Source organism: Nilaparvata lugens, chromosome 6 (assembly GCF_014356525.2).
Source record: "Nilaparvata lugens isolate BPH chromosome 6, ASM1435652v1, whole genome shotgun sequence".
Classification (NCBI taxonomy): domain Eukaryota; kingdom Metazoa; phylum Arthropoda; class Insecta; order Hemiptera; family Delphacidae; genus Nilaparvata; species Nilaparvata lugens.
The window spans coordinates 49,932,525-49,958,811 of NC_052509.1; the positions used below are offsets into that span (position 1 = coordinate 49,932,525).

General features: G+C 34.7%; 1 protein-coding gene across 8 annotated transcripts in view; it reads right to left on the reverse strand.

The window, feature by feature from the left end:
- Positions 1 to 7,745: 7,745 nt before the first annotated feature.
- LOC111056661 (inverted formin-2) overlaps positions 7,746 to 26,287 on the reverse strand; it is a 63,264-nt gene continuing 44,722 nt past the window's right edge. For all 8 annotated transcript variants that reach the window (XM_039431087.1, XM_039431089.1, XM_039431088.1 and 5 more), the window contains 11 exons: positions 25,960 to 26,075; positions 24,093 to 24,252; positions 22,654 to 22,808; positions 22,011 to 22,090; positions 18,588 to 19,783; positions 16,832 to 17,160; positions 15,712 to 15,966; positions 13,069 to 13,247; positions 10,537 to 10,640; positions 9,367 to 9,542; positions 7,746 to 8,362 (listed from right to left, as the gene is read on the reverse strand). In XM_039431087.1, the coding sequence (XP_039287021.1) occupies positions 8,168 to 8,362; positions 9,367 to 9,542; positions 10,537 to 10,640; positions 13,069 to 13,247; positions 15,712 to 15,966; positions 16,832 to 17,160; positions 18,588 to 19,783; positions 22,011 to 22,090; positions 22,654 to 22,808; positions 24,093 to 24,252; positions 25,960 to 26,075 (2,945 nt within the window). In that variant the 3' untranslated portion in view covers positions 7,746 to 8,167. The remainder of the gene's footprint in view (positions 8,363 to 9,366; positions 9,543 to 10,536; positions 10,641 to 13,068; positions 13,248 to 15,711; positions 15,967 to 16,831; positions 17,161 to 18,587; positions 19,784 to 22,010; positions 22,091 to 22,653; positions 22,809 to 24,092; positions 24,253 to 25,959; positions 26,076 to 26,287) is intronic.

Below are 26,287 nucleotides of genomic sequence, written 5' to 3' on the forward strand. Positions count from 1 at the left end.
TAACAGATATTTCAGAGGTATCTCATTGAAGAATTTTTGAAAAACTTCAAATCTTCATCTCTTGTCATATGGATATAGTTGTCTTGTTGTAACAGCTAGTTGTAGTTTTTACTTGTGGAGTTGATAGTATGTCAATTTTAAATGGAAGAGAAAACTTGAATTTTTACTCCGCCTCATAAAGAGTCGTTTTCATTTCTGATTCTCGTCATCACGAGTAAAAGAGGTCGTCTGCTGCATTTTCTACCTCAAATCTACATTTCTACTTCCAAAAATCAACCTTGATTAATGGTTACTCTATAATGGGTTCAAATTTTGTTTGTGTAATACAATAGGTAGATTCAGTAGATGAATGAAATTTAACCAATAAATTTGATTATTCAATAAATCATTAACTCTAATTCTGAACATCAAACATTTTATGAACAGGTCATCCAATCTACGCCTTCATGTTCCGTGACCTTCAATAAGGTTATAAGAATACTAATTAATACAAGACTTGGAATACAAAAAATGTAATGAAATACTGTACATAATGAATCTACACACTAATATGAGCTGTTTGGTATTTAGAAGAATTTAACAAACATAGAATTAAGCTACTTCAATATAATCAAACTGGAACTTTAAATTCAAATGACAAACGTCAAAAATCATTAACCGTTGGCCGGTACCGTTACCGCTTACTTTACTTTTAAATAAAAAAACTTTTTAATTGATAATTAAACTATCAAATAAACTATAATTTCAAATCAAACTGTATGAATTTATCAAAATCCCAACTAAAACTTCCAGCTATTAAAAATCATAACTGAAAAGATTCAGTTTATCAAAATCCTAATCAAATAATTCTAACCAAAACAAAAAGGGCTTATCTGAATCCTAACCATATCGATTGAAAGAAAGTTGAATGAAACAAAAACAAATTTGGAAAGTAAATTGAAATTATTTACTCACCACACAGTAGGCTTAGATATCCGTTTATCCAGAAATGCACAAGAAACAAACCAGTTTCTATAAACTGAACAATTCACAGCACCGATATTCACCGAATTAAAATTTAATTTATATATACCAATAGAAATAAATTCCAATGTATCAAACAATTTACTAAATAATATTACTATTCAATCTTTATAATACACAAGCAAATTCAATTTGAATGTTTAAAATAATTTAGAAATTTGATAACCGTTTTGAGGAGCAAGAACACTTGTTCAGTCTCGGAAAGTCGGGAATCAACTGAGCTCCGCTCGGAAATACCCACCGGTATTTATAGGCTCTACGGAAAATGACCAAACAAAATGGCGGACAATACCAGAAATTGAGAAAAAATTCCTGTTTTCAGGTAAATTCAATATTTTTTCTGATATTTACTAAAATTTCATTTAAAGAAAGGAATGACAAGTATTTCCAAATAAATAATAGAGAAATTTAATAAAATTGCAATTTAGATAGCTTTAAATTAGGATAGAAAGCAATTTGGAGGCATAACTGCCCGAAATGAGATCATTAGGATCTTGTCATTTTCATGGTGTTTTACTCTAAAGATATATTTTTTATATTAGATTAATAATAATTGATTCCTTCTTACTGATTCTCTATCATTTTCAAGTTTGTTTAGCTTTTAAAAATTAAGGAAACCCTTAGGCTGAGTTAGACCACGTGGCTACATAATAGGCCTAACAGGATTCACGAATTGAAAAAAGATTTAGTTACCTACTCAATAAATTCAATCAATGAGTTTTAAAATTATATTAGTTTAAATCTATGAATCTGTAGGTTAAAAGCTTGCAACAGTTTAAAAGTTAAAAAAAATGTTCTATAAAATCTTGAATTTTTGTTTTATAAGCAAGTCATGGGCTGAGGTAGGTCAATCTTATTATTCCAGAACACGTGCGTTCATCGATTGAATACAAAATTAATTTGAACTAACGTAAATGAATTAACAGTATTCCATATAAATCTGAATTTGTTAGAAACATTCAATTTTGTAAATAGAAATAAGAATTGGTACTACTTGTTTATTCTATAGATGCCTGCAATATTGTTTCATGGGTCTGTATGGGACTACGTATTTAAAGTTTACCATAAACCGTAGTGCGGTAGTAGGCTTATGCTTCAAGCCTAATGTTTTCAAAATTATAAGAATTCCTTATACCTACAAATTTTTTGTTGACTATAAGCTTTATGATATCGACTTTCAAATTCAAAATAGTAAAGCAAATTTGTGGCTTCATTAGCTGTGAATCTCAAATTAGCGTTAGTTCTATAGGCCGATTAGGCTGAACCTATTAGGTGTACATTCAAGTCTCGTGACAAATAAATCTAATTCACAATATAATTAATGAAGCATATTTCAATTTGTGTCAAAAATGGTATTTTCATTTATCTATTTGTAAAATTCAGTATTACGCCAAATGCTTACCAATTTTCAAGTGTAGGCCATGTCTTAATTTACTGATGTTGGAATAATATAGGCCTACGCCTACAAGTATAAAATAATTGTGTAAAGCTTATTAAGAAAATTGTGTTTTAAAAAGAGTTTTTTCCCATAAAATACATTTTCTCAATTGTTTCGTTCTCATATTTGTAACTATAGTATTGAAGTCTTGAAATAGTTTGGGAAACTAAGCACACTGGGTTTGAAAAAAAATGATGGACTAGGCTAGATGTCAGATTGTGGGCTACCTGATAAATTAGCAATCAAGGATTGAACATTTTAATAGGCTGGTAAAAAGCAATTGACAAAACTAATTTGGATTTGAAATAAATCATTAGTTTTAAGTGTATTTAAAACGTTTTGTTGCGTTGACCGCATGCTGACCTATGGCTGTTGGTTATTTTCATTTCCCAATATCTCGAGTAAAATTTCATATAACTATGGAATAAAATAAAATTATGAGCTCAATGCTCATTTATTCGATCTATTCAAACAACATAATGAGAAGGATAACAGGCATAGGTAGTTCATATTCATTACTTTCTTGATTTTAGTTCGATACATTGTCTTAAACAAGGTTAAGACCACAACGTTCCCACACCAACTATTTTCACTTCAAAAATGTAGACTGGAATTGATATTTTAAACAATTACAGTTTAAAAATATGACTAAAATTGACATCAACATTTTAGATTTGGAATGTGTACTGGAAAATTCAAAATTAACACTGAAACACTTCCACATAATAATTATTCTTAATAATATTATCTCAAACTTAAAAAACTTATGTGACTGTTCCGCAAAATTTTAATATGTGATACTGCTGGCAAAATAGCAGAAGCAAAAATTTAATCCATATGATTATTTTGTGTACCTATCACATGACTCAATTTTTGAGGAAAGTTTGCGAAAAGCATATGTTTACTAGTATTTCGGAAACTGTTGAAGAGTAGTAACACACTATTTTGGGAACGAGTATTATAATATTTCTTTCTTCATGAAAAAAGTTATATTATGCTCAGTAAGATGTTGCATTTATTAAATATTATTGAATAAAATCAATAATTCTATAGTCTTATTTTTGTCCTTTTAAAATGTATTACCGAAAACGCAAATTTGATTGAATAAAATCAATAATTCTATAGTCTTATTTTTGTCCTTTTAAAATGTATTACCGAAAACGCAAATTTGATTGAAATGCATTTAACATGCTTTGAGAATTTAATGTTGCATTAGACAGATTCATTTCATGGTCAGCATTACTTCTTATAATAGCTTCAACGATTTCCATTCAATTAATACTGACAAAATTAGCTGAATCTTAGAAGCTGGAAATGTCACGTGTACCTTGCTCTCACTAAAAATTTCAAAGAGTGTAGTAGATTTGAGAGAGTAGCCTGTTCTGCTTATCTAAGAATGTCTTGTACTTAGCTAGCTAATAAAATGAATGAATAATATCCCTTCAGTATCAATATTTATAATGTAATTTCATAATTAAGGTACCATCAGATTGATATTTTATTCCATCATTAGAGAATGGTTTCGCTCCGCAAAACTGAGTCTGTACTAGAATTCACCATCAGCAATATCTAGTTTCTCACTGGTCAGTCCAATAGAAAGGAGTGAGATGACGCAGAGTCGTCAGCCAATGAGAACACGTTGCACTTGTAGCTAAAATGAACAAAATGGAGTCTATGTGGTGACGTAAAGGCATTAGCCAATGAGAAGGCGTTGAAGGCGTGTCACATTCAAGTGTACTCGCACGTGATTGGTCGACTTTGTAGTAGAAGATACCTCGACTAACATTGAATTTGGTGTTCCGTCAGCATAGTTATACTGTTCATACATGATAGATTACCGATGCATCTATATCACATTTGGTGATCAATTTAATATTGGCATAATAGGCACGATTGCCAGCTATTATATCATCACTCAATCTGTTAGCATTATTTACATCAGCACCAAGGTAAGAAAGCTTGGATCAAACAGTTCCTTTAATGAGCCTGAAAATGTACCTGGGCAAGTAAACAATGAAGGGTTATTTCATATCTAAATTGATCTTCAGTGGTTGTCGATGGGTACAATGACCTATACCGAACTTCCGGCGGGCTTTCCCAATATGATCCAATGCTGAAAAGTTATAACGGTGTTCGGTGGATTACGGAAATACTCGAAAGTATGTGGTGACATAAACTTTAAACTCCCAGCATTCCTTTTAAATAATAATAATAATTCTTTTCCTTCAACCAATACTGAAAATATGAAGTGAATCTCACGAGAGAAACCATGATTCTAATGCAATTTCGATTAGAAACATTTTCATCTCCAAACTAGAGGATTGTAGATTGCAGTTTGAATAGGAATTAGTCGTTAATCACTTATTCTTTCAACCCCCTACTGCATTGTTTTGTCAAATTGAACAGAGTACAAAGTATTAACAATTTTAATTTTTACGATACAAATTTCAAATATTATTAAAAATATCCATTCCGATGGATGTGATTTGGAATAATGAGGAAAACTGGAAGACCACAGCTTTCCGTGACATATTGTCCCTTTGGGCACCACTAATTTATAAATTGCTTACTGGTGGTTCGGGACCCACTTAAAGCTGTGAGCTTCCATCATCATCATCATCAGTTTTATTAGCCACGCACAAATCTAGAGCTCATTTGGAAATCATCCTCAAATTAACATATTTCCATTTATTTCAATTAGGTCTACAATTTTACGTTTCTCACTTTACAAAATAGAAAAGTTTACAAATTATGACTGTTATCATTATCAACTTTAGTTTGTTCTTGATTCTGGAAGACCCCGAATAATATCTCAAGACAAAGTTATTGCGGGTACTGATATGTAATTGATATTATCTTTTCTATTAAACTGACAAACATCCCAATTTACTATTCAACTCTTCATATTTTCGGGATCTAATCAATAATATCTGAACCTTATCTGGTTCAGAAACATCCAATTCGTTACTTAAGAATTATTACTTTTGCATGGGTGCCCAAGCCTTCAGGAGAAAGCTCGCATTGTAGAACAATTCAATTCAATGAGCCGTTTTTATTATTGTACCTGGGCAAGTAAACAATATCGGGTTATCCCAGTTCTAAATTAATCTTCAGTGGTTGTCGATGGGTGAACCAAGCTCACGGCGGGCTTTCCCAGGATAATCCAATGTCGAAAGTTATGACGTGTTTCGATGGATTACGGAAATACTCAAAGTCTATGGTGAGATCCACTTTGACCTTTTAGCATTCTTTTCAAATAATATTAATGCTTCCCCTACAACCGATACCGACAATTCTTAGTGAATCTCACGATAGAAACTATACACATGATTGAAATATTGATTGGAAACTTTTTTGTCTCAAAACTAGAAGATTGGAGATTGAAGCGGATTTGTGGCTCATAAAACAACTGCCGTATTATTTCACAACATGTTTACTCCCTACTATATTGTTCTATCCATCGACTTTGGAATTTATAAATCTATCCTTAGGGACTTTCTCAGCCCAGCACGCTTCGATTGCCTAGCCACCAAAACATAGCTAATCAGAAATTGTTGCTTCTTGCTTGACAAACATTGAATAAATGTCAGACTAATTTCATAGTATTCAATATTTTTAGATTGATATATTTGGGATAATAAGGAAAAAAGAAGAACTATCCCTTCTGTGACATTTATATAATATCAAGTTCCCAAGAATCGTTATCTTCTATGATAAATCCTATACCATAATCTTTTCCATGATAATAGTTTATTGATTTGAATGAATATGATATTATATTTCTGTTTTCAATCTTTTTATTTGTGGAATAATGGATGATTCAGAAAATATCCGGCTTCTGCCTCCAATACAAAAGAAACTGGTCAGTAGTCCTTTCAATAACTGCTTGACCTTTTTTTGGTTTGGGACCTCCCCAAAACTCATAGGTTGAAGTCTGCATTGAAATTCCCTTTAGAAACCCTTGATAACTTTAGGTCTAGAAATCACTTCCTGGTGCTCCATTACATTTGATGACTCCATAAATTCAATCTATCAGACTTACTACACCCGGTTGCACAAAAGTCTGTTAACTTTCAATATCGATTAAATGTCATGAGAACCAATATTCTCAATTGTTCACGTGGAACTTAATCATGCTTCAAATTTAACAGGCTTTTGTGTAACCGAACTTTCGTGTGAATTAAACTTAAATCCAATTGAATTCAACCATCGTAAAATTATGGCATCGTATGACGTTGAATTTTCAATGTTGAATTTTATATTCATAATATAATACTCTATAATACTCTGACATAATCTTACAGGGGTTATATTTGATAGACGTACGCAAAACCGGGAGTCAGATTTGTGGTAAAGTTTTACTTTTACAAGAAACCCATACAAGTCGTTTCCAAATTTATAAATGATTTATTATCACCCAATATGGCGCAACACTATATAACATAGCTAATCAGAAATTGTTGCTTCTTGCTTGACAAACATTGAATAAATGTCAGACTAATTTGATAGTATTCAATATTTTTAGATTGATATATTTGGAATAATAAGGAAAAAAAGAAGAACTATCCCTTCTGCGACATTTATATAATATCAAGTTCCCAAGAATCGTTATCTTCTATAATAAATACTATACCATAATCTTTTCCATAATAATAGTTTATTGATTCGAATGGATATGATATTATATTTCTGTTTTCAATCTTTTTATTTGTGCAATAATGGATGATTCAGAAAATATCCGGCTTCTGCCTCCAATACAAAAGAATCTCGTCAGTAGTCCTTTCAATTACTGCTTGACCTTTTTTTGGTTTGGGACCTCCCCAAAATTCATAGGTCTCATAGGTTCATGTAGTCTGCGTCCAAATCCCCTTTAGGCACCCCTGATACCTTTAGGTTTGGAAATCGCTTTTTGGTGCTCCATTACATTTGATGACTTCATAAATTCATTCTCTCAGATTTACACACGGTTGCACAAGTCTATTAACTTTCAATATCGATTAAATGTCATTAGAATCAATATTCTTAATTGCTCACGAGGAGCTTAATCATGCTTCAAATTTAACAGGCTTTTGTGTAACCGAGCTTTCGTGTGAATTGAACTTAAATCCAATTGAATTTAACCATTGTAAAATTATAACATCGTATGACGTTGAATTTTATATTCATAATATAATACTCTATAATACACTGACATAATTTTACAGGGGTTAAATTTGATAGACGTACGCACAACCGGGAGTCAGATTTGTGGTAAAGTTTTACTTTTACAAGAAACCCATACAAGTCGTTTCCAAATTTATAAATGATTTATTATCACCCAATATGGCGCAACACTATATAATATAAATAATCAAATTTTAAACGTAGAGTCGAAATATAATAATAATCTAAAGTTCTACAGTGACAGTCTATGTTAATAAACTTACAACTAACATTTTTAGCAAACAAAAATAGATTCACACAAAAAGTGTGCACACAATACTCAATCATCAACAATATAAAATTTACGGCAATGGTAGAAGATTATCTCAGTCGGCTGTACTTCAATATGATAGAGTTATCGCAAATTTAACCTTATCATTGTAATTTTGTCATTATATACATTGTGCAATGCGTTACGGGGACACTTTGGTTCGATACTGGTACAAAATTAATTTATTGTTTTATTCTTGATCTTCAATTTTTCTTCGATGATAATTTTTGAAATTATGGTTGTTCAACGCCTTGAGACCGCCTCAGTTTGAAAATGCCGCCTTTGATCTCCTGCATTAGCATATCCACCATGTTTATCTCGTCTTTGGTCACAATTCCCTTTCGTCCGGCTACCCGTTTATCGCTCTTCTCTCTTTCCGATGCTATTCTCGCGTTCCGCTCTTCCATTCTCTTCATGTGTTCGTTTTCCTGCAGCAAAAGAAAATGTTTCGATCAAATTTCATTAATCTATTGAATCACAAGTATTACACAAATAATATTTGAACCCATTACAGAGTAAACATTAACCGAGGTTGATTGTTGGGAATCACAAGAGAAAGGTTGAAAATGTAGCAACTGACTTTTTTCTCGTGATGATGAAAATTAGAAATGAAAGTACTCTCTATTGGGCGAAGAAAAAAATCAAGTTTTTCTCTTCCACTCAACCTTCACATACAATAAACTGTACAAGTAACAACTACAACTATTTGTTAGACCAAGACAACTAAAGGCTACTGTCTGTATCCATATGATCAGAGTTAACGAATCGAGTATTTTCAAACGTCCTGTCTCTGAAATAGTTCTGTCACCAATCTCTTATTAGTTGGAAAAAGTGTCAAAACAAGAGATCTGTTCTCCTCCTTTCCACTTGTACAACTCAAGGAATATTGCTCAGAAAATGCACTATTTCGAAATCAGTACTAAATCAGGTTTCACTATATCAAGGTTGAAAGCTATATGGGCGATTCAAGGGACTGCAGAAAAAATGTACTATAACGGGGTGAACACTATATCGAGGCTCCACTGTATGGATATATATCCTCTCAATAACATTCTATATCTTTACTCTCTGGTCGTAGCACGTAGCAGTACAACGAAAGGTACTTTACAAATTGAAATGTATTGTTAACACAAATTGAAGCTTCGTATAAAGTGTCGTCTGCTTGTAGGCTAAAGGTATAAGGACACGAAATACCATATCGAAATAAAAACGGTACTCACAGACTCTGTAGTAGCAATCCAAGTGCCCAGTCACTCAGAAAGCGATCTATTATACAATGGGTTCTATATCTATATCTTCGAGAGCGATCTGAGATATAGATATAGAAACCAGTGAACACAGTTCGCAGATCGCTCTCTATGTGGTCGGGCTCTAGATATTGAAAAGTAGGATACGGTACTTTGAGAGTTATTTGATAAGTAGACCTACTCACAATGAAAACAGTGTTGACTTTTTCAAAAAATTCGGCAAACAGCATAAAACACTCATGCAGCTGGAAGGTGGTGGAGTCCTCGCAGTAATGGTCAGCCAGCCTCACTGTGATGTCCTTCATCAATTCCACTTTCTTCACCAGTTCATCGGCTTGGTTCTTGGCATTTTGGAAGAATTCTGGACATAGAAAATAAAATATTTGGCACTTCAATAAAAATCATTCTCTTTCTAAACATAATAATTCCATACTAGATGAAAAATTAATCGAAGTTGCTTGAAAACTCGAAATTCCAATTAAATTTAACGGCTGTAGAATAATTAAATCTAGCAGAATCAAAGAACGTGTATAACGAAATTTTACGGGTTTTGAATAAGTCATTGAATTTGATTTCGTTAAATTGATCAACCATGTTTGATGAAGTATTATTATTTGTTCTAAATCTTGAAAAAATCTCGTAATATGGTTTTAGTAGCCTACTTCAACCCCTTTCTGATTCTATCAATTTGAGCTCAATCAATCACAATCTCTGCCTCTCAATTCCATTTTTCTAGAAAGAAGAAAATGCGTACCTGGATTTTCTACTATCATATTTCAGTGAAATTCTTAGTATGAATTGGTATTCATACTATTATCGTGATGAATTCGAGGGGAATCTTGATGTACGTTACCAACAGCAAGGTAACAATACAAGTTACAGTTTTATCTATTCTAGGAAACTGATGTATTATAGCTATTCGTTGCTTCCATTCATTCATTCTCACGCTCGAACTACCGCTAATGCTCAAGAATATCCTCATCAAGCTTCCATTCAACCAATATTTTGACAGTTTGAATTGTGTGACTTGTCCCGCTCATTCAACACAGGACTAATTAGGTGCATGAAATACATAAATAACTCAATTGAAACTAGTCAATGCTTGTCAAAATACAAGGAGATAAGTGATCGTTAAGAACTATATTGGATAGTGCTTCCTTTGTAGATTACTGTCAACCATCTCGTTAACTATTATACTCATTCACTATTGTACTCAATCCCTACTCATATTCTCAATCTACTTATAACATAAGTTTATAGTTCTTCATTCCTTGGTATCAGCTATAAACAGAATGTTCAAATTACTCGTGGAAATGCTAATTACAATTCCATGAATGGTAAATTTGCATACTCACCACCAAATTGAGAAGAAAGTTTGCTTGCTTTGAGCTTTTTGTTGATTTCATTGATGGCCACAACAAAAGTATGCACTTCCTCCACAATGCTGGGGATTGGTGTTCTGAAAAAATATTATTTCAATTATTTGATGAGGAAAAAGATTGCATTACCCATTTTTTTTAGAAAATGACTGAAATATTAATACAAAGCTTTTATAAACCAATTCCGCAAATTTTAATGTTAGAAGAAATTTTCAAGTTGATCCAGAATCAGAAGAACGAGTATAATATGATCGGACTAAGAATATTTTAAACATAAAAATTTCCAACTTTTTCATCATCAGAATTCAAGTATGCAGTCTGCTCAGGCCAATCAGGTCACACAATAATCATTGTCAATATTTATTTCTCGAGGAAGTTTCAATTAGCAAGTAGACAAAGGCAAGTAAACAAGGTTAGCAAGTAAACCGCCAGTGCACGGTTTTTCCAGCCCATCTCACTGACAATGCATTCCGTTGCCCAAAATAGACCAGGTATTTCCATATTTATTTTGACATCTCGTAATTAACGATCGGTTCTCATGGATGTTACAGAGATACACGCTGAATATAGTTTAGACCAAGAACAATAATTTATCATAAGAAGAAACAGGTTGAACTGGTATGAACACACAGATTTTTTTCAATTTTATTGGGTAGAATTGAAATGTTCTATGTTCAAAGTGTTTTAAGTCCTATCATTGTCTACTCGCTTTACTGATTCTGGAATAGCTTGAAATTTTCTTGTAGCATTCAAACTAGCCGACATAATCCATTTAATTATATTCATAAGTACTCTATATACACAGTGTGTTCTGAAAAAATGTGCCCATAAGCCAGGGGCTGATTCCTCACATCAAAAGAAGAAAAACTGTTCTAATTAACATAGGTCCGAAAATGCTTAGTTTCCAAGTCATACAGGGTGAAAGATTTCGTCTGAACTTCAGTTCCCCTATGTCCTACGGGTATTTGTTGGCTGTCAATTAAGATGTTAAATTCAGTGTACTTCACGTAAAATGAACTGAGAGATTGAATAAAAATAGAGAGCTTTGTCTATTTTTCATGCGTTTTGTATGTAATTAAGGATTATTTTTTCAAGGTTGCGTTTGTCTATTATAGACTATCACTATTGTACACCTTTCTCTTCAAAATTGAATTTTCTGCAAGTTCTGTAAGAAAATATTTTGTTCTATTGTACATTTAACACAGTAAATCTGCTTCAAACCTTAAAGGAACTTGTTTTTCGGGACCAAGTTTCACGTATTTCGTCACATATCTTAAAAATTACTGAAGCTAACGGTCTGGAAACGATTTATTCAATTTCTCAGTTCATTTTACATAAAGTACGCTGAATTCAACATCTTAATTAACAGCCAACAAATACCCGTAGGACAGGGGAACTGAAATTCAAACAAAATCTTTCATTCTGTATAACTTGATAACTAAGCATTTCCGGACCTATGTTCATTAGAACTTTTTTTCTTGTTTTGATGTGAGGAATTACCCCCTGGCTTATGGGCACCTTTTTTCAGAACACTCTGTATATATTTTTCAAATCAACAAAATAGGTAATTCACATAGCCTAGGTTTTTTCGGAGGTGGAAAAACCTTCAAAAAAGTACTTTGCGGCAGAAGAGCCGCTTCGGTAATTAGTGATTTTTACCTCACTAAAAAAACTAAACCTCATTCTGCACCCATTACCTCATATTTAAAACCGCTTGTTGAACATTACTTTAATCTGAGGTGTGCGACCTTAGCATTTCTGCTTCCTACTTCTTCATATCGCTATTTGTACTCTCATTCACAAAAAGATCATTCAAGGAATCCATTACCTTCTCGAGTGTAGAAAGTATATGTTCTACAACTCTCTGACAATTGTTGGCTGAGGAAAGCATGACTGCTACTACATTATCTGGAATTATTCCGGCGCAGAACATCTCTCTCCACCTGCCAGAGAAGCAAGTACACTCAAAAATGTGTGATCCACACTGTCTTTCTCCTTCGGGCAGTATTTGCAGTGAGGAGATTCCACCTTACCCATCCTCCATAGGTAGGACCTCAAGGCCATTTAAGAACCGAGTAAGGTGAAAATCTACCTCATCATGTCTACTCTTCGTCCAAGTACTTATGCATGGGATAGGCCTGAATGTCAATCTGTTCCTTGTTTCCTCCTACCACTGTTTCTGCCAAGAAGTCATAGCCTCAGCCTGGCAGATTATTGAAGCAGCTGCTTGCCCCGTTTCTGGACTCTTCAAGTATGTTCCTCTCCTTATCTGTGCAAGCAGGTTGAAAGGCATAACTCCTGCCACCACAAGGATTAACTGATCAGAGACAGTTCGATACGCACATGCAATCCTGAGTGTTCCCCCTAGTACATAGCCTTGGTACTAGGAAAGAATGTCAAGGCTGTAAAAGCTCATTCTTTGGGCATTCTCCTTTCTTATTATTCACCTAATTTCTATTTTCTATTACTCCATGAAATTAGAATATAATATTGAGGTGAAAAACTCACTTGGACATAGCTCTGAGGTAGGCCGCCTTGTGGCGGAAATGGAGCAGACTGGAGTTGTTAGTGTTGGCCACATCGACTGCGTAGTGCAGAAATGTCATCCGCGGCTTGTTGGCTCTCGTCTCGCTCAGTCTGGGAAGTGTACTCAGCTTGAAGCCAACTGCATTACCCGCGTAGCTACCCTAGAAAGCAACACTAGACATTAGCCTACTTGAAATATTCAATAAATGAATAATGAGATGAAATTCACTTTACACTGTCAACATTACCATAAAATACGAGTGAATGAATTTTTGGTAGGTATCATAGAAAAATGGAAACTCTCTCACTCCTTAGCGCTTAAGCTCATTCAGAGCCTTGACCTCCTTCAAAAAGCCTCTCCATTCGTCTCTATTGGCAGCATTACGTCTCCATCCCCTAATACCCAGCTCCCCAATACCCGTCTCCAGCCAACGCTTTCGCGGACGTCCTCTCAGTCTTCTCCCTCCTGGTTTGTTTTTGAAGATCTCTTTCACGACTCTTGAGTCACTCATCCTCTCAACGTGTCCAAACCAACCCAAACGCCTCACTTCTATTTCGTCAACAATAGTAGAGATACTTCACACTGTCAGTGTTCATTGTAGATTACATCAATACATTAAATTCCAACGCAACAAATGCTGACAGTTTGAATTTGTTAAAACAGTTTGATTAATTATCGATGTTTTCTTCGACGGTTCTACCTCGGAAGAAAAGCTGGAATATCTTCATTTCCAACTCAGCATTTACTATTTAAAATAGTGTTTAACTGCCCATTTGGGTTTTCGCAGTATATTTAGATTGATAAATAATTGTGTGACTGTTATGAAGATCGTTAACGAGAATCTTGATGCAATTTAATTGATGTGGAAATGTTTGGACCAACTTATAGTTTCAATTAACACTAAGCAATGAAATCTGTATTTCTATTCATTCAACCAAGGTGAATAGGTTACATGTATTGTATAAGTTACATGTAATGTATCTTATAGAATATAGGATACATTTAAAAATTTATTTTGATGTGAGGATGAATTGATTATCAGGGAAAAATATATTCCGTACTGATTTATTCTTGAATCAAGTCTGCCCATTGTGTCAAATAGGCACGTTCTCAAATCTTCTCAGGCACGTTCTCAGATCGAAATTAGGCAAAATCGAATGTCGTTCATTACAGCACATGTGTTAACAGCACAACAGCACGGATGTATTAAATAATAACTAGCATTACTGCACAGGCCTATCATTTCAGCTATTTGGATAACATTTCTATTTTAATAGGTTTGGAAGCAATCTGATAGTTGTATTGTTTGATGCGATTGGGAATTTGTTACCCAGGGATTCCCAGGTAGTTTGATAGTAGGTAGGTCAATGAACTCCAGGGGTTGAGGATGAGGCTCTAGTATGTCCTGTTTTTCAGTATGTGTTAGTTCTATTCTCTACTAGTTTTATCAATTCCTATTTTATCACACTATTTTTATGTTTCAAACAATGGCATGCAGTCGATTATTATTTATGTAAATAAACAATTGTGTCCACTTACTGGCAGAAATTTTGGGCGTCTAGTTTCCATTCTGAACAGTCTGTTTTTACAGACTGTAGTCCTGTTCTCAACAGACTGTTTCAATTCAATTCAAAAGTTGTTTATTTCATGAGTTATTCAAGCGATTACCGTGGTACAGCATAAAAATAAGAATACACTTTCAGCACCACAGAAATGACAGCAGATATACAAATATATATTAAGAAATATTTACTCTCGCAGAGGCATTACTGCCTATCTGCAAGAATGAGTCTAAGGCAGGAATAGGCATGTATATATTTTGCAGTTCTTGCATAGATCGGTTAAGCTTGTTGACATTTTTAATAATAATGTCACTACACCCGCCCCCCACTAAGAAAGCAACTACATTTCTCCCCCTATCCCTATGCCACCTCCTAGAAGTCCAAGAAACCCCTTCTCGCCCCCCGATAAGTGACGTACCCCCCCCCCCCATGCAAACCCAACAAACAGTCTGTTTTTACAGACTGTAGTCCTGTTCTCAACAGACTGTTCACAATGATCGCTTGACACCCGAAAGTACTCCAGTCAGTAGGCCTAGGTGAACTGAATTGTTTATTCACATGAATAATTGATTGCATGTCTTTGTTTAAAACATGAAAATAGTGTGTTAATACATCGTAGCTCAAAATGAATCAAGTAATCATCATCTACATCTTTCCTTTGCTGTATCATATTCGGTTTTCAGTTTCTATTTAGTTCTGCTCGTTAATATACAGTAGTAACATTGTATTACATTGTAGTTATATTATCAAAACCTGTTCTCTAGTAACTCATTTTACGTTTCCTGTTGGAATTTAGTCCTACTCTCAAGTACCATATACTTATTTTCTGTATCGTATATTTCCGTTGTTAGATTCCCCCTCAGTAAAACTACATACACTCTAAATTACCTTTGTAACAATCACCATGGAATAAAAATACTCTGTATTGGGTGGAGCTAGGACTTTACCACTTTACCACTGTACCACTCATGTTATCTCTCTACCATTCATGTATTCTTCTGTCAATCATTTATTTCTTTCCTGTGAAAAACAACATCCCCTAAATTTTCCTACGCTACTCACAGCATTAAGATAGTTTCCAAGCTGCAGTACAAGTGTCATGAACTGCTTGAGACTGGCGTCGTTGATGAGAAAGTCACATAGACTGAGCACGTTGTCCAGTTGAGATGTGGCGTCGCTGAAACGTTCCGCGAATTCTTCCTTGTGCAGCATAGCTTGGATGGTCAGCTCATAATCGGGGATACCCGACAGGCGCAGGAAAAACTGTTCAGCCTCTCCCAGGTTGTCGTCTTTGGCGTGTGCTTTTATGTCAGCTAGCTGGAGAGGAAAAATAAACACAGTCAATATATTTCAATAAGCGATATGAATGAATACAAGTAGCATATACAATTCTATTTCTATTAACTATCTAATTTCCAATTCAACTAAACTATTCCAATTTCTATTTCAACTATCAACCCATTTTCAGACAGTTAATTGACTCAAATATCAATAAATATAAATACCATATACCAGACAAAAGAAAAGGAGAAGGATTCAGAATTCAATAGAGTTCGTGTTCTTCATAATATCAAAGAAGAACAATCAATGTGATATCAATGAGAGAATGGTGTTTTTTATCATCAACAGTGAGCCAGTAGGAGTCCAAATACACGAAATTCAATTAATCACAAGCTAAACAATAAGAAAACAGTGTTTTTTGCCATTAGCAATAAGCCTTCTCACTCTTTTTGTTAATGGAGTTTTCTCTTCATAAGAAAGAGTAGCAAATTGAATTTATTCGAATTTTTCTAGTAATTATTTTTCAGTGGCTTATTTATTTCTATTGATTGTTCATTACATGTAAATCTGCGTCTCGAACGCCACAAACACGCGCATGTCACTTTTCATCAGCTGAATATAATTATCTGTATTAGCAAAAAACAGTAATGTACAGATGTGATTAGCATCAGCTGATGAAGAGTGGAATACGCGTGCTTGAGGCGCTCAAGTCTGTACACAGCTTTAGAAGCTGCTGTTTTTTGTTGAAGCCTTTCTCCTGAATGTATTTCACGTTCGAAGACATGTCTGTTCAGACATGTTCGACAAACGTGTCCTGTCGTTAGAGGCTGGCCTTATAAGCATCACTATGCTTCCCATTCAACAAATGCATACACTCTGTAGTGAATCTGATTGTAATTACCTCCTGTTTCTCGGGCAGTAATCGTTTCAGAGCCCTCAAATTCTCAGTCTGTACTCCAGACCCGCTTCTGATCGCCTCAATCAGCGAATCGACGTTTGGCTTCACCTGTCTGAGGAAAATGTTGACGGCAAAACTGCGCTTGTCGTCCAGCAGATTAACGATTGACGTCGATGATTGGCGATTGTTGATTGTGGGCGATTGCGGCTTCTTGACGATTGCCGCCGACGATTTCTTGGGGGGAGGCGCCTGGCAGAACAGTTCTTCCATTTTCTTGAAGTCGACTGACAGCACAGGCATGTCCGATTCTACGCTTGACCACACTGATTTCTCTGCAAAAATAATTCACCACCAATTACTACTGTAATTTGATTCGATGAATATTATGCATCTATAAGCCTATCATGAATATTATGAATTTAGAATCTATTTTTATGAATCTGAAATCGAGTTCATTTCGGAAACTGAAAAACCGAATGAATTTAAAAAGGATAAGAGTGACTTTTTCATGAGCAATGAACGAGGCTAACCATCCTCATTCATGATAATATTGATTTGATTGCTATGAGATGTGTAAAAGGACGAGTAAGAGGAGTGGCAGGTGTAGGGAAAAAAGGACGAAGAAGAAGAAGAAGGAGAAGATAATGATAAAGATGAAGAAGAAAAGGAATAGAGAAGATAACTATTGGAGATGCTCTCATCTAGAATGATTGTTTCTATAGATTATCTATACTTGCATACAAAAAATATGTATGTATTTTTTTTCATTGTAAAACATTTTGAGTAGTTCTAGAATCAGTATAGCGAGTAGAATTAGATATGTAAGTCAAACACTTTGAACATTCGTGTAGAAAATGTTCCATTTTCTTAATTAAAATTGGTGTTGGAATTCGGTGTGCTCATACCAATTCCACCAATTTCTTGAAATAATTATTATTGATTTCGGTCTGAACTATCATGTTCTCATATCAATTTAACCTGTCCCTTATTATAATTATTATTTTAGTTCTGAAGTCTGAAGTAGCTTCAGCATTCATTCCTGTAACAACCGTGTGAACCGATCATTAATTGGTAGGATTAGTCAATATAAATATGGAATCACCTTGTCTATTTTGGGCAACGAAATGCATTGTCAGTGGGGTGGGCTGGGAAAACCGTGCACTGGCGATACCTTTGTCTACTTTCTAGTTGAAATTTCCATGTCATATTAATATTGACAATGATTTGATGATTTTTGATGTGGCCTAATTGGCCTAAGTGGATTTTCTTCACTTAAATTATTATTTTGAAAAAAATTGAAATTTTCGTTTGAAACAGCATTCCTATTTCGATCTTATTGTAAGCCCACTTGGTATTCTGATTCTAGATCAGCTTGGCATTCTTTCTAGCATGCCAATTAACAGAACAGGTTCATGAGAGATTTGAATTGATATTAAGTAATTTTTTCAAAACCAGTAGGCACCAATGGTGAAGTGGGCGGGAAAAACGTTGCACTGCTGAAAACCTTTGTGTATTTTATGATTTAAATTGACTTGATAAATAGATATTGATGATGTTAAATTACTAATAGCAATTATACTGAGTAGCTATGCAAATATTTCATACCTATGCTGTGTCAATCTCATTCTCTCGTCCAAAGCAATATGAATTTTGATCAATTAATCCTCTCATTTTTGAGACATGATAATCCAATATCTGAGAAATTTTTTAGACAATACTCATCAACTTATCATCATTTATAATAAATTAGAAAACTCACCAATAGTTTGCTTGGGAATTTTCGCCCAGTTCAACGTTCGCATCTTGATATTCGATTTGGGCAGAGTGTTGTACTTTTTCAGCAGGAAATCGACACAGCCGGTAGTGGAGGGCTTCCTATTGGGCAGCGTCGAGTACCCCGACATCGGTGGAGGGGGTGGAGGGGGTGCCGGTCCGCCGCCATTTTTGTTTGGCGCCAACTTTGAATTTGCGGCGATTTTCTGGCTATTCCTCTCGGCGTCTATGAATGGTTCACATTTGTTAATAGCCACCGGTAGGGGTGGTGGTGGAGGGGGAAGTGAGGAAGATGGTGGAGAAGTAGGAAGTGGTGGTGGTGGTGGAGGGAGAGGGGTGGATGAAGGAAGGGGTGGAGGAGGAGGTGGAGGAGAAAAACTATGTTGTATGGAAGTCATAGTACTGTTGGAATTTGATTCGTAACAGCTTTTACGGGAATGTGATGACAATGATTGAGGTAGAGGTGGGGGCGGAGGTATAACTGAAGCGGAATTTTGAACATTTTTATCTTGACTCCCAACATTCACCCCCAACAGTTCCTCATTATTTTTCGAGGCGAAACAACGACAAACAAAGTTCTCAACAATGTTTGTCTGTGTAGACGAATCCATTACAGTTCTGGAACACCTGTAGTTCACCTGAACACCCATCGACGTACTCTCCACATTGCTAGTTTGAGTTGAACTCTCAACGAAGATCCTCTTCACTCTCAGGGCGTTGGTTTGTTCAGCAACAGTCGAGAGACCATTCCTGCCTGACAACCTCGTCAAACTGGAGCCCATCCTCCTGGGGGTTGAACTCGGCTTCGAGTTTGAACTCGAATTTGAGTTTGAGTTCAAGACAGGTTTCACAGGCTCTGGTTTTCTCACACGATCCAACGAGGTCTGCGATCTTCGTGAGGATATTTTCTGAGGATCTGTTCGAGGGGGGTTCTTCAACTCAACCTGCGTTGATGAGGTGGTACGTCGCAAACTGAGTCTGCTCTTACTGATCAGTCTGCTTTTACTTTCGCTGTTAAGGGTTGTTTGGACTGATGTCTCCCTTGTTTGTCTTCTTGGCCGCACTGTTGTTGAGGATTTGTGACTGCTGGTGTCGACCACACTGTCCAAACAGTTCGAATCGCTGCTAGTTCCACTTGGAGTTTGGGAAGTTACGTTCTCTAGTATGTCACGGATGTGTTCCCTGTGAGAATTGAAGAGAAATAATTAAGATGGAAAGAAACATTTGATGCAATATACATATTATAAAATTTCAATTGAATTGCATTGTCATGCTAAACTTTATTTGGTTTCTGTATATATGTATTCATGTGTGTGAAATAAATTTGAATTTGAATTACTACTTTAGTGAGACTCACTTCATATTGTCAACTTTGCTCGTGAATAACATTATCAATGCATCAATCACCGAGGAAAGAAAAAAATTATCCATTTCCTGCGGTTGAACCTTCAGCCTCTTGCACACATGGACAATATTTACGTCTACTGGATCTAGTCATTGGTAGCGGCCACTGGAGACTCGTCTATTATTCCTGTGAGTAAGCTGGCGTTGGCCACTAATAGTGGCTACTAATTAACACTATTATACCTGTGTGCAAAGCACTCAAAGGCAGGCACGGCCCTAGGGACTTTGCCGCCCTGGGCGAAATCGACAAACGCCGCCCCCCCACCACCAGGTACGGTATCCCGTCTATTTATTTACTTGAGAATATGCCCGAAGCTTATCAGCTGTTCAAGTTTAAGATGACATTTAAACAGATATTTGACAAATATAAATATTGGGGAATAAGTACAGGCAACGAATGCTCAAGTAAAGGTGTAGAGGGTAAATTTTGGAACACAATTTTCAACTCCACATCTCTTACAAGGATAGTAAGAGGATTAACATATCAAATGTCCTCATCCCTATCCCATGTGCTAAAGAGGTGGGGGTGGTTTAAAAGTATATATTTTTAATTTTCGCATATATCTCGAAAAGTATGCATCTTATGAACATTTGTACTCCGTACAAAATTGAAGCTCACAAAATTACCAACAAGTTTTGTCCTCTACATTTTTTCCATATCTCTCATAGTTTCTGAGATATCCGCTCGCTCTTGAAGGTGAGAAGTGTTTTTTTCAAAAAATGTCTCACCTTCAAGAGCGAGCGGATATCTCAGAAACTATAAGAGATATGGAAAAAATGTAGAGGACAAAACTTGTTGGTAATTTTGTGAGCTTCAATTTTGTACGGAGTACAAATGTTCATAAGATGCATACTTTCGAGATATATGCGAAAATTAAAAATATATACTTTTAAACCACCCCCACCTCTTTAGCACATGGATAGGGATGAGGACATTTGATATGTTAATCCTCTTACTATCCTTGTAAGAGATGTGGAGTTGAAAATAGTGTTCCAAACTTTTCCCCCTATAATCTTTCGTTGACTGGACTAGAACAGTAACACAAAATATCTTATTAAACTATTTTTATGTTCGGAACAGATACAATACACAATAAGAAAACATTATTAAGACGGTAGTTTCAAATCAAGAGACTGCAAGAGAGTATTAGGCCTATTTAACTTGCTAAGTAATTAAAACTACGATATTGCTACAACACGAGTTTGTTCAACACTTCTGTTTAATTAAGTAAAACTCGTCTGACCTTTGCATAGAAAAATTCCTTCTCTAGTTCTTCAAGATCTAGGGACTGAGCTATTTTATGTTCGCTAGACCACTCAGACATTCCTGGGACATTGTTGATCTTAGATATATTAGCTTGAGTTTGGAAAAACTTCTTATAGAATTTTACTATTCACATTGAATATTATAAATTTATTATTTATTTGTATTTAAAAAATTTCCTTTCCTTAAAATTTTCCGCCCCAATAATCTGCCGCCCTGAGCGGCCGCCCGGTCCGCCCACCCCTGCGGCCGGGCCTGCTCAAAGGTGCAAACAGAACAAGTGTTTGGCGCTGAAGATCAATGCCACTAAACAGCTGTGCAATGATAGAAATATCATTTGGAGTCATTTAGATGGATGTAGATATAGCAAGATCGATAGCAAGATTAAATCTGCATATCAACGTGACTGTTCTGTTCGTACCCTGATTAAGAAAACGTATGTTAGGGGTGCAGTCCTAGATTCATAAAACTCTGCTCCAGTGAGATTTGATTTGAACTGCATGAATATTTTCAATAAATGATATTAATTCTTCCCATTCAACCAATGATATTGGCAGTTTTAGTCTAGCTTTAGCATGATTTTAACAATAATATATTCCATTTAGCAAACTCCCATTTGAGTTATCAAGTTGGTAATATCAGAATACGAGGATTTTCTAATTAGAACGCGATATTTAATTTAAATATCAGGAGTTGAGAATATTTCAATAAAATTTGATAACTTATTTATATAGAACTTACGAGTCAGGATGGGATGGTTCTGATTGTGATATTTTCAGAAGGACCAATCGCAGGGCAAGAGACTCTGGAGTATCAACAATCTGTAAATAGATGAAAGTGTGTGATAGCAATGAACATTTATTAATATACACAATTTCCTTCAAAATACTGTAAATTTTATGATTGAAAATTGAGGTGTGGTTCACAAAATAATATGGTTCAAGAGCATTTGGTTATATTATTCTATAAACACTAAAACAACTTGTTTTCAACCTTAAATGAATAACTACTCCATTATTCCAGAGATTAGAGTTTTCAAGTCGTCACCTTGTTTAAAAACAGTTACGGTATAAGGAGTATATGTAAATTCTTTATTTCGAATAAAGATGGTTATTTTCATGATCTTTTTATGGTTGATACATTAACACTTTCTCCTATAAGCAGATCACTCCTTGTGAATTCTTATATAAATCTCCTGTAATTATGATAAGAGGTCATTGTGGAAAATGGAAAGCTGTAATGCTGTAAAAGCTATCGATTTATACTATTGTTATACATAACGTAGCTGCAACAAATCATATCTTACCAAAGACGATAATAAGTTTTAACTTGTGTGAACTAATTCTAAACTAATAGTTTTAACTTCTTTTCATTTTTCTCTTACCTTCTTGAGCAATATATCCGAGACTTTCTCAAGTAAGACAGGTTCAACTTCATTCTCATCCTTTTGTTTCTGTTCTTCAAACACAGCAAGCTGAAGTTGCAGCTCCTCATCTTTATTTTTGCTCAAATCTTCCAAAACTTTCTTCAAACCAACACCTGAAAATAGAACGCATTTTGAATGTATCGTAACCCGTAAAACGTAGAGTTCACTGAGCGTAACATTCTCTTAAACTTTTTTCAAAAAATAATGATACCTACTTCCAATCAACACTATTTATCCTCAATATTCTATGTAACCCAATTATTTCTCCACAACTCAATATAATGATTCGTGTTAATGTATCAAAGTCCACTAACCTCTGGGGTATTTGTTATGAAATTTGGAATATCGTTGAGTTCGTTTTGTTCAATCATCTTGTGCTTGTAATTGAAAAGATCGAGATGAATAGCATGATAAACTTCAGTACTTCAGTTGAGATAGATTATGTTCTTCTTCATTGAAATGATTTCAGTACTGTTGTGTTCTCTTCTTCCATAAATGCTGTGTTAAGATTAGTTGAGTTGGTTTTTGTGAGGAGTGATTTTCTGAAAATTGAGTGAGATACTGAAAATTCAAGAAAATGTGTCCAATGATATAGCAGTGATTTTGTTTTGCTCAAAATTAAATGTTGTGATAAGTTTTGTTGGTTTTTGTACTTTCTTAAGGTATGAATGAATGATTTGAAAAGCCGGATTCACTTTCTACCGGATTAAGTAGATACGGCTAGTTCTCAATATCATTTATCGAATGGATCATCAAAGAAGATCAAGTGTAATGAAAGGTATTGAAAAAACAATAATTGGAAGGAATTGGCCAAATAATGTTCGTATAGATGGCTGGATGTAACTGCTATCAGGCATTGAAAATACACAGTGTAGAATACATAGATACTGAAAGGCCTTAGGCAGTAACAATAGAGTCGAATGAGAACTAATATTTCTTTCGTGTATGGAACGTTCGAATGCGACTGTTGTGAGATGAAATTAATTCAAATATTCAGTATAAGGCTTGGATTAGATAAAACGTGCATAGAACCAGAACACGAATTTTCTGCATAAAACATTACATAGAAACTACATGACATATTATAGTATCATAACGGAAGCATGATAAATAATCATGTCTCTAAGTTTTGGAGTCATAATTATTTCCAAAAGAGAGTTGAACTATCCCAAGCTCTCATGACTTCACAGCATGTTCAACCAGATTTTTCGTAATCTTTGTTTGGTCTTTACCCCAGTCTAAGAATAAATATATACTTTAAGGTCTTCAAAGATACAAATTCAGATATGACAAGATTAATTTGGTGTAGGAAATTCACAGTTAAACAAAAAGTATCAAACGAGAAGGAGGTTCAGGTATAAGTGTTAGGGATGTACAAAGATTCTGGGAAAACTCACTATAGAATTCGCAGCGTAGGAGGGATCGTTGCGTGAGATCTGGATAGCCAAACAGGAGACAGTTAATGAAGGCCACCAATGTAGTTTTGTAGGCAATATTATCGGCAGTTTTCAGCTCTGACACCACCAAGTCCAATCTGTATTTTCGTCCATGACATGTCTGCGAAAAGAAAATTAATTAATTCCAAGTCGGAAACTCAGAAGCAACAAACAATCAAACCTAATTAAATTAGAAATAGAATTACAATCAGTTATTATTATTTTCCAACTTGACTTGGATAGTTCTGCGAATGTAAAATATAGACAACAGGGAGAACAGCTACCGTAAGTTGATGTTTTCTCAGTCGCAGAAATCTTCAGGGTTAAATTTGGATTTTCGTTGATCAAATTTGAAGATTGTAGTCTTTGTTGTTTCTCAATTTTCTACCTTGCCTTCAATCTGCTTTCTATATCTCTGTACATACAGATGTATTAGTGAGCACTAAAATAATAATTTATGCATACATGAGTAGATGAAATTATTTTACTACAGTAGAACGGAGTACTAAGGAGAGAATAAGTAGAGTATGAAGGAGAGAATAAGTAGGTACATAGTAGAGTGAATAAATAGGAATAGTATGTAACAATTATCTTGGAAAATGATGTAATCATGGGTTGTAGCTTGATGAATAGCACTATCCACAGTATTCATGCTTCTATATGGAACACAAAACTTCCATCGTCGGCAATAGTAAAGCACAACTCAACTATGAGTAATCAATGAAGAATTTTTCTAAGAAATAATTGATTTTCTGTGGGATTTAGCGAAATTCTTGCTGTTTTCAATGAACGTTGACCCACTAAACTTTTTACGGATTGAATGGAAATATTTTTTCAAGTTTGTAGCTACTTTGGATTAAAAAGTTTGGCTTTGTATTGAAAGACTTTTGAAATGGTGTTATCCAACAATAACCAAAGACGAATCTGAGATCCAACAGTACCGTCATTTTCCGTTACTTTTTTTTTGTAACTGGCCAGTAATTGTAGTCGAACCTTACTCAAATTTTGTAGTTTAATGAAAATAGTATATTGGCAATGAAGGCAGTTCATTGGAGATTAGTATCAATTCTGTATTATATAGGAATCAGTGGTTATCAAAACTTCATAAAAACTTGATCACAATGATTCTCTGTGAAAATCTCAAAGTAAGCTACAGAATTAACCTTTTAAAAATTCAGTGAATCTCTGTCAGAGCTACTCACCTATATTTGAGAGACGGAATAAAAAGCTAAGCTTCCTGACAATTCTGCTCAGAATAACTTAAGAGAGACTTATTTCGAAGTCAACAGTCACAAACATCACTGAATTTAGACTGGTATTGTGATGATACAAAACACATTCAAAAATGAAATGGTAATTGCTTATTACAATAGCAAATTAGCAATAAGCCTTGCTCCATTGCTTTAAAACATAGATAAGCGGATTTCTAAGGTTTAAATGTCAGCATTGGTTGAATGGGGAGCATAGATGTTGTTATTCATGGGGAATGATGACAGTTTAAAGTGAATCTCAGTATGGAGAAGGAAGTAATAGGTAATTGTGTCATTGAACATTGTGTATGTGCGGCTTTTGTTTACAACAATTAACGTTTTACTTCTGATCAGCTATCGGAAATTTAAAAAGAAATTGTCAAGGATTCTCAACTTTAATGAACGGTTTCAGAGACAAGCAACTTGTCATGAAGATTAGTTTGAATATTTGATGAGAGTATTGTTCAAGTTCCACAGGCCTGATTTGCAAAGTACTGAAATAATAATGATAACAATAAGAAGAAGAAGAAAATTGAATTTTAGGTGGGTTCCAAACCAATAGATTTGATTCTACTAACCTTGAAATAGTTAAGAGCGTCCAATACCAGAGCATGACCCTCGGTGGAATACATTGAAAGCGTGCATAGCAGTTCAAAAACTTGCAATTTAACAACTTTATCCTGTGTTTGAAGAACTGCAACAAAAATGAAGACAGATTTTTTAAAAATATTATGAGTCGAGTATATTCAGAATATTATTAACATGAATCATTGAACATTACACATTATAAGTATTGAAAAGCTAGGAAGATCTTCCACCTTTGATAATGATAAAATATTTGATTGTAGGCTTCTGCTAGGATGATCAAAATGTGAATGAAATACTAGTAATGTTAAATAAATCATA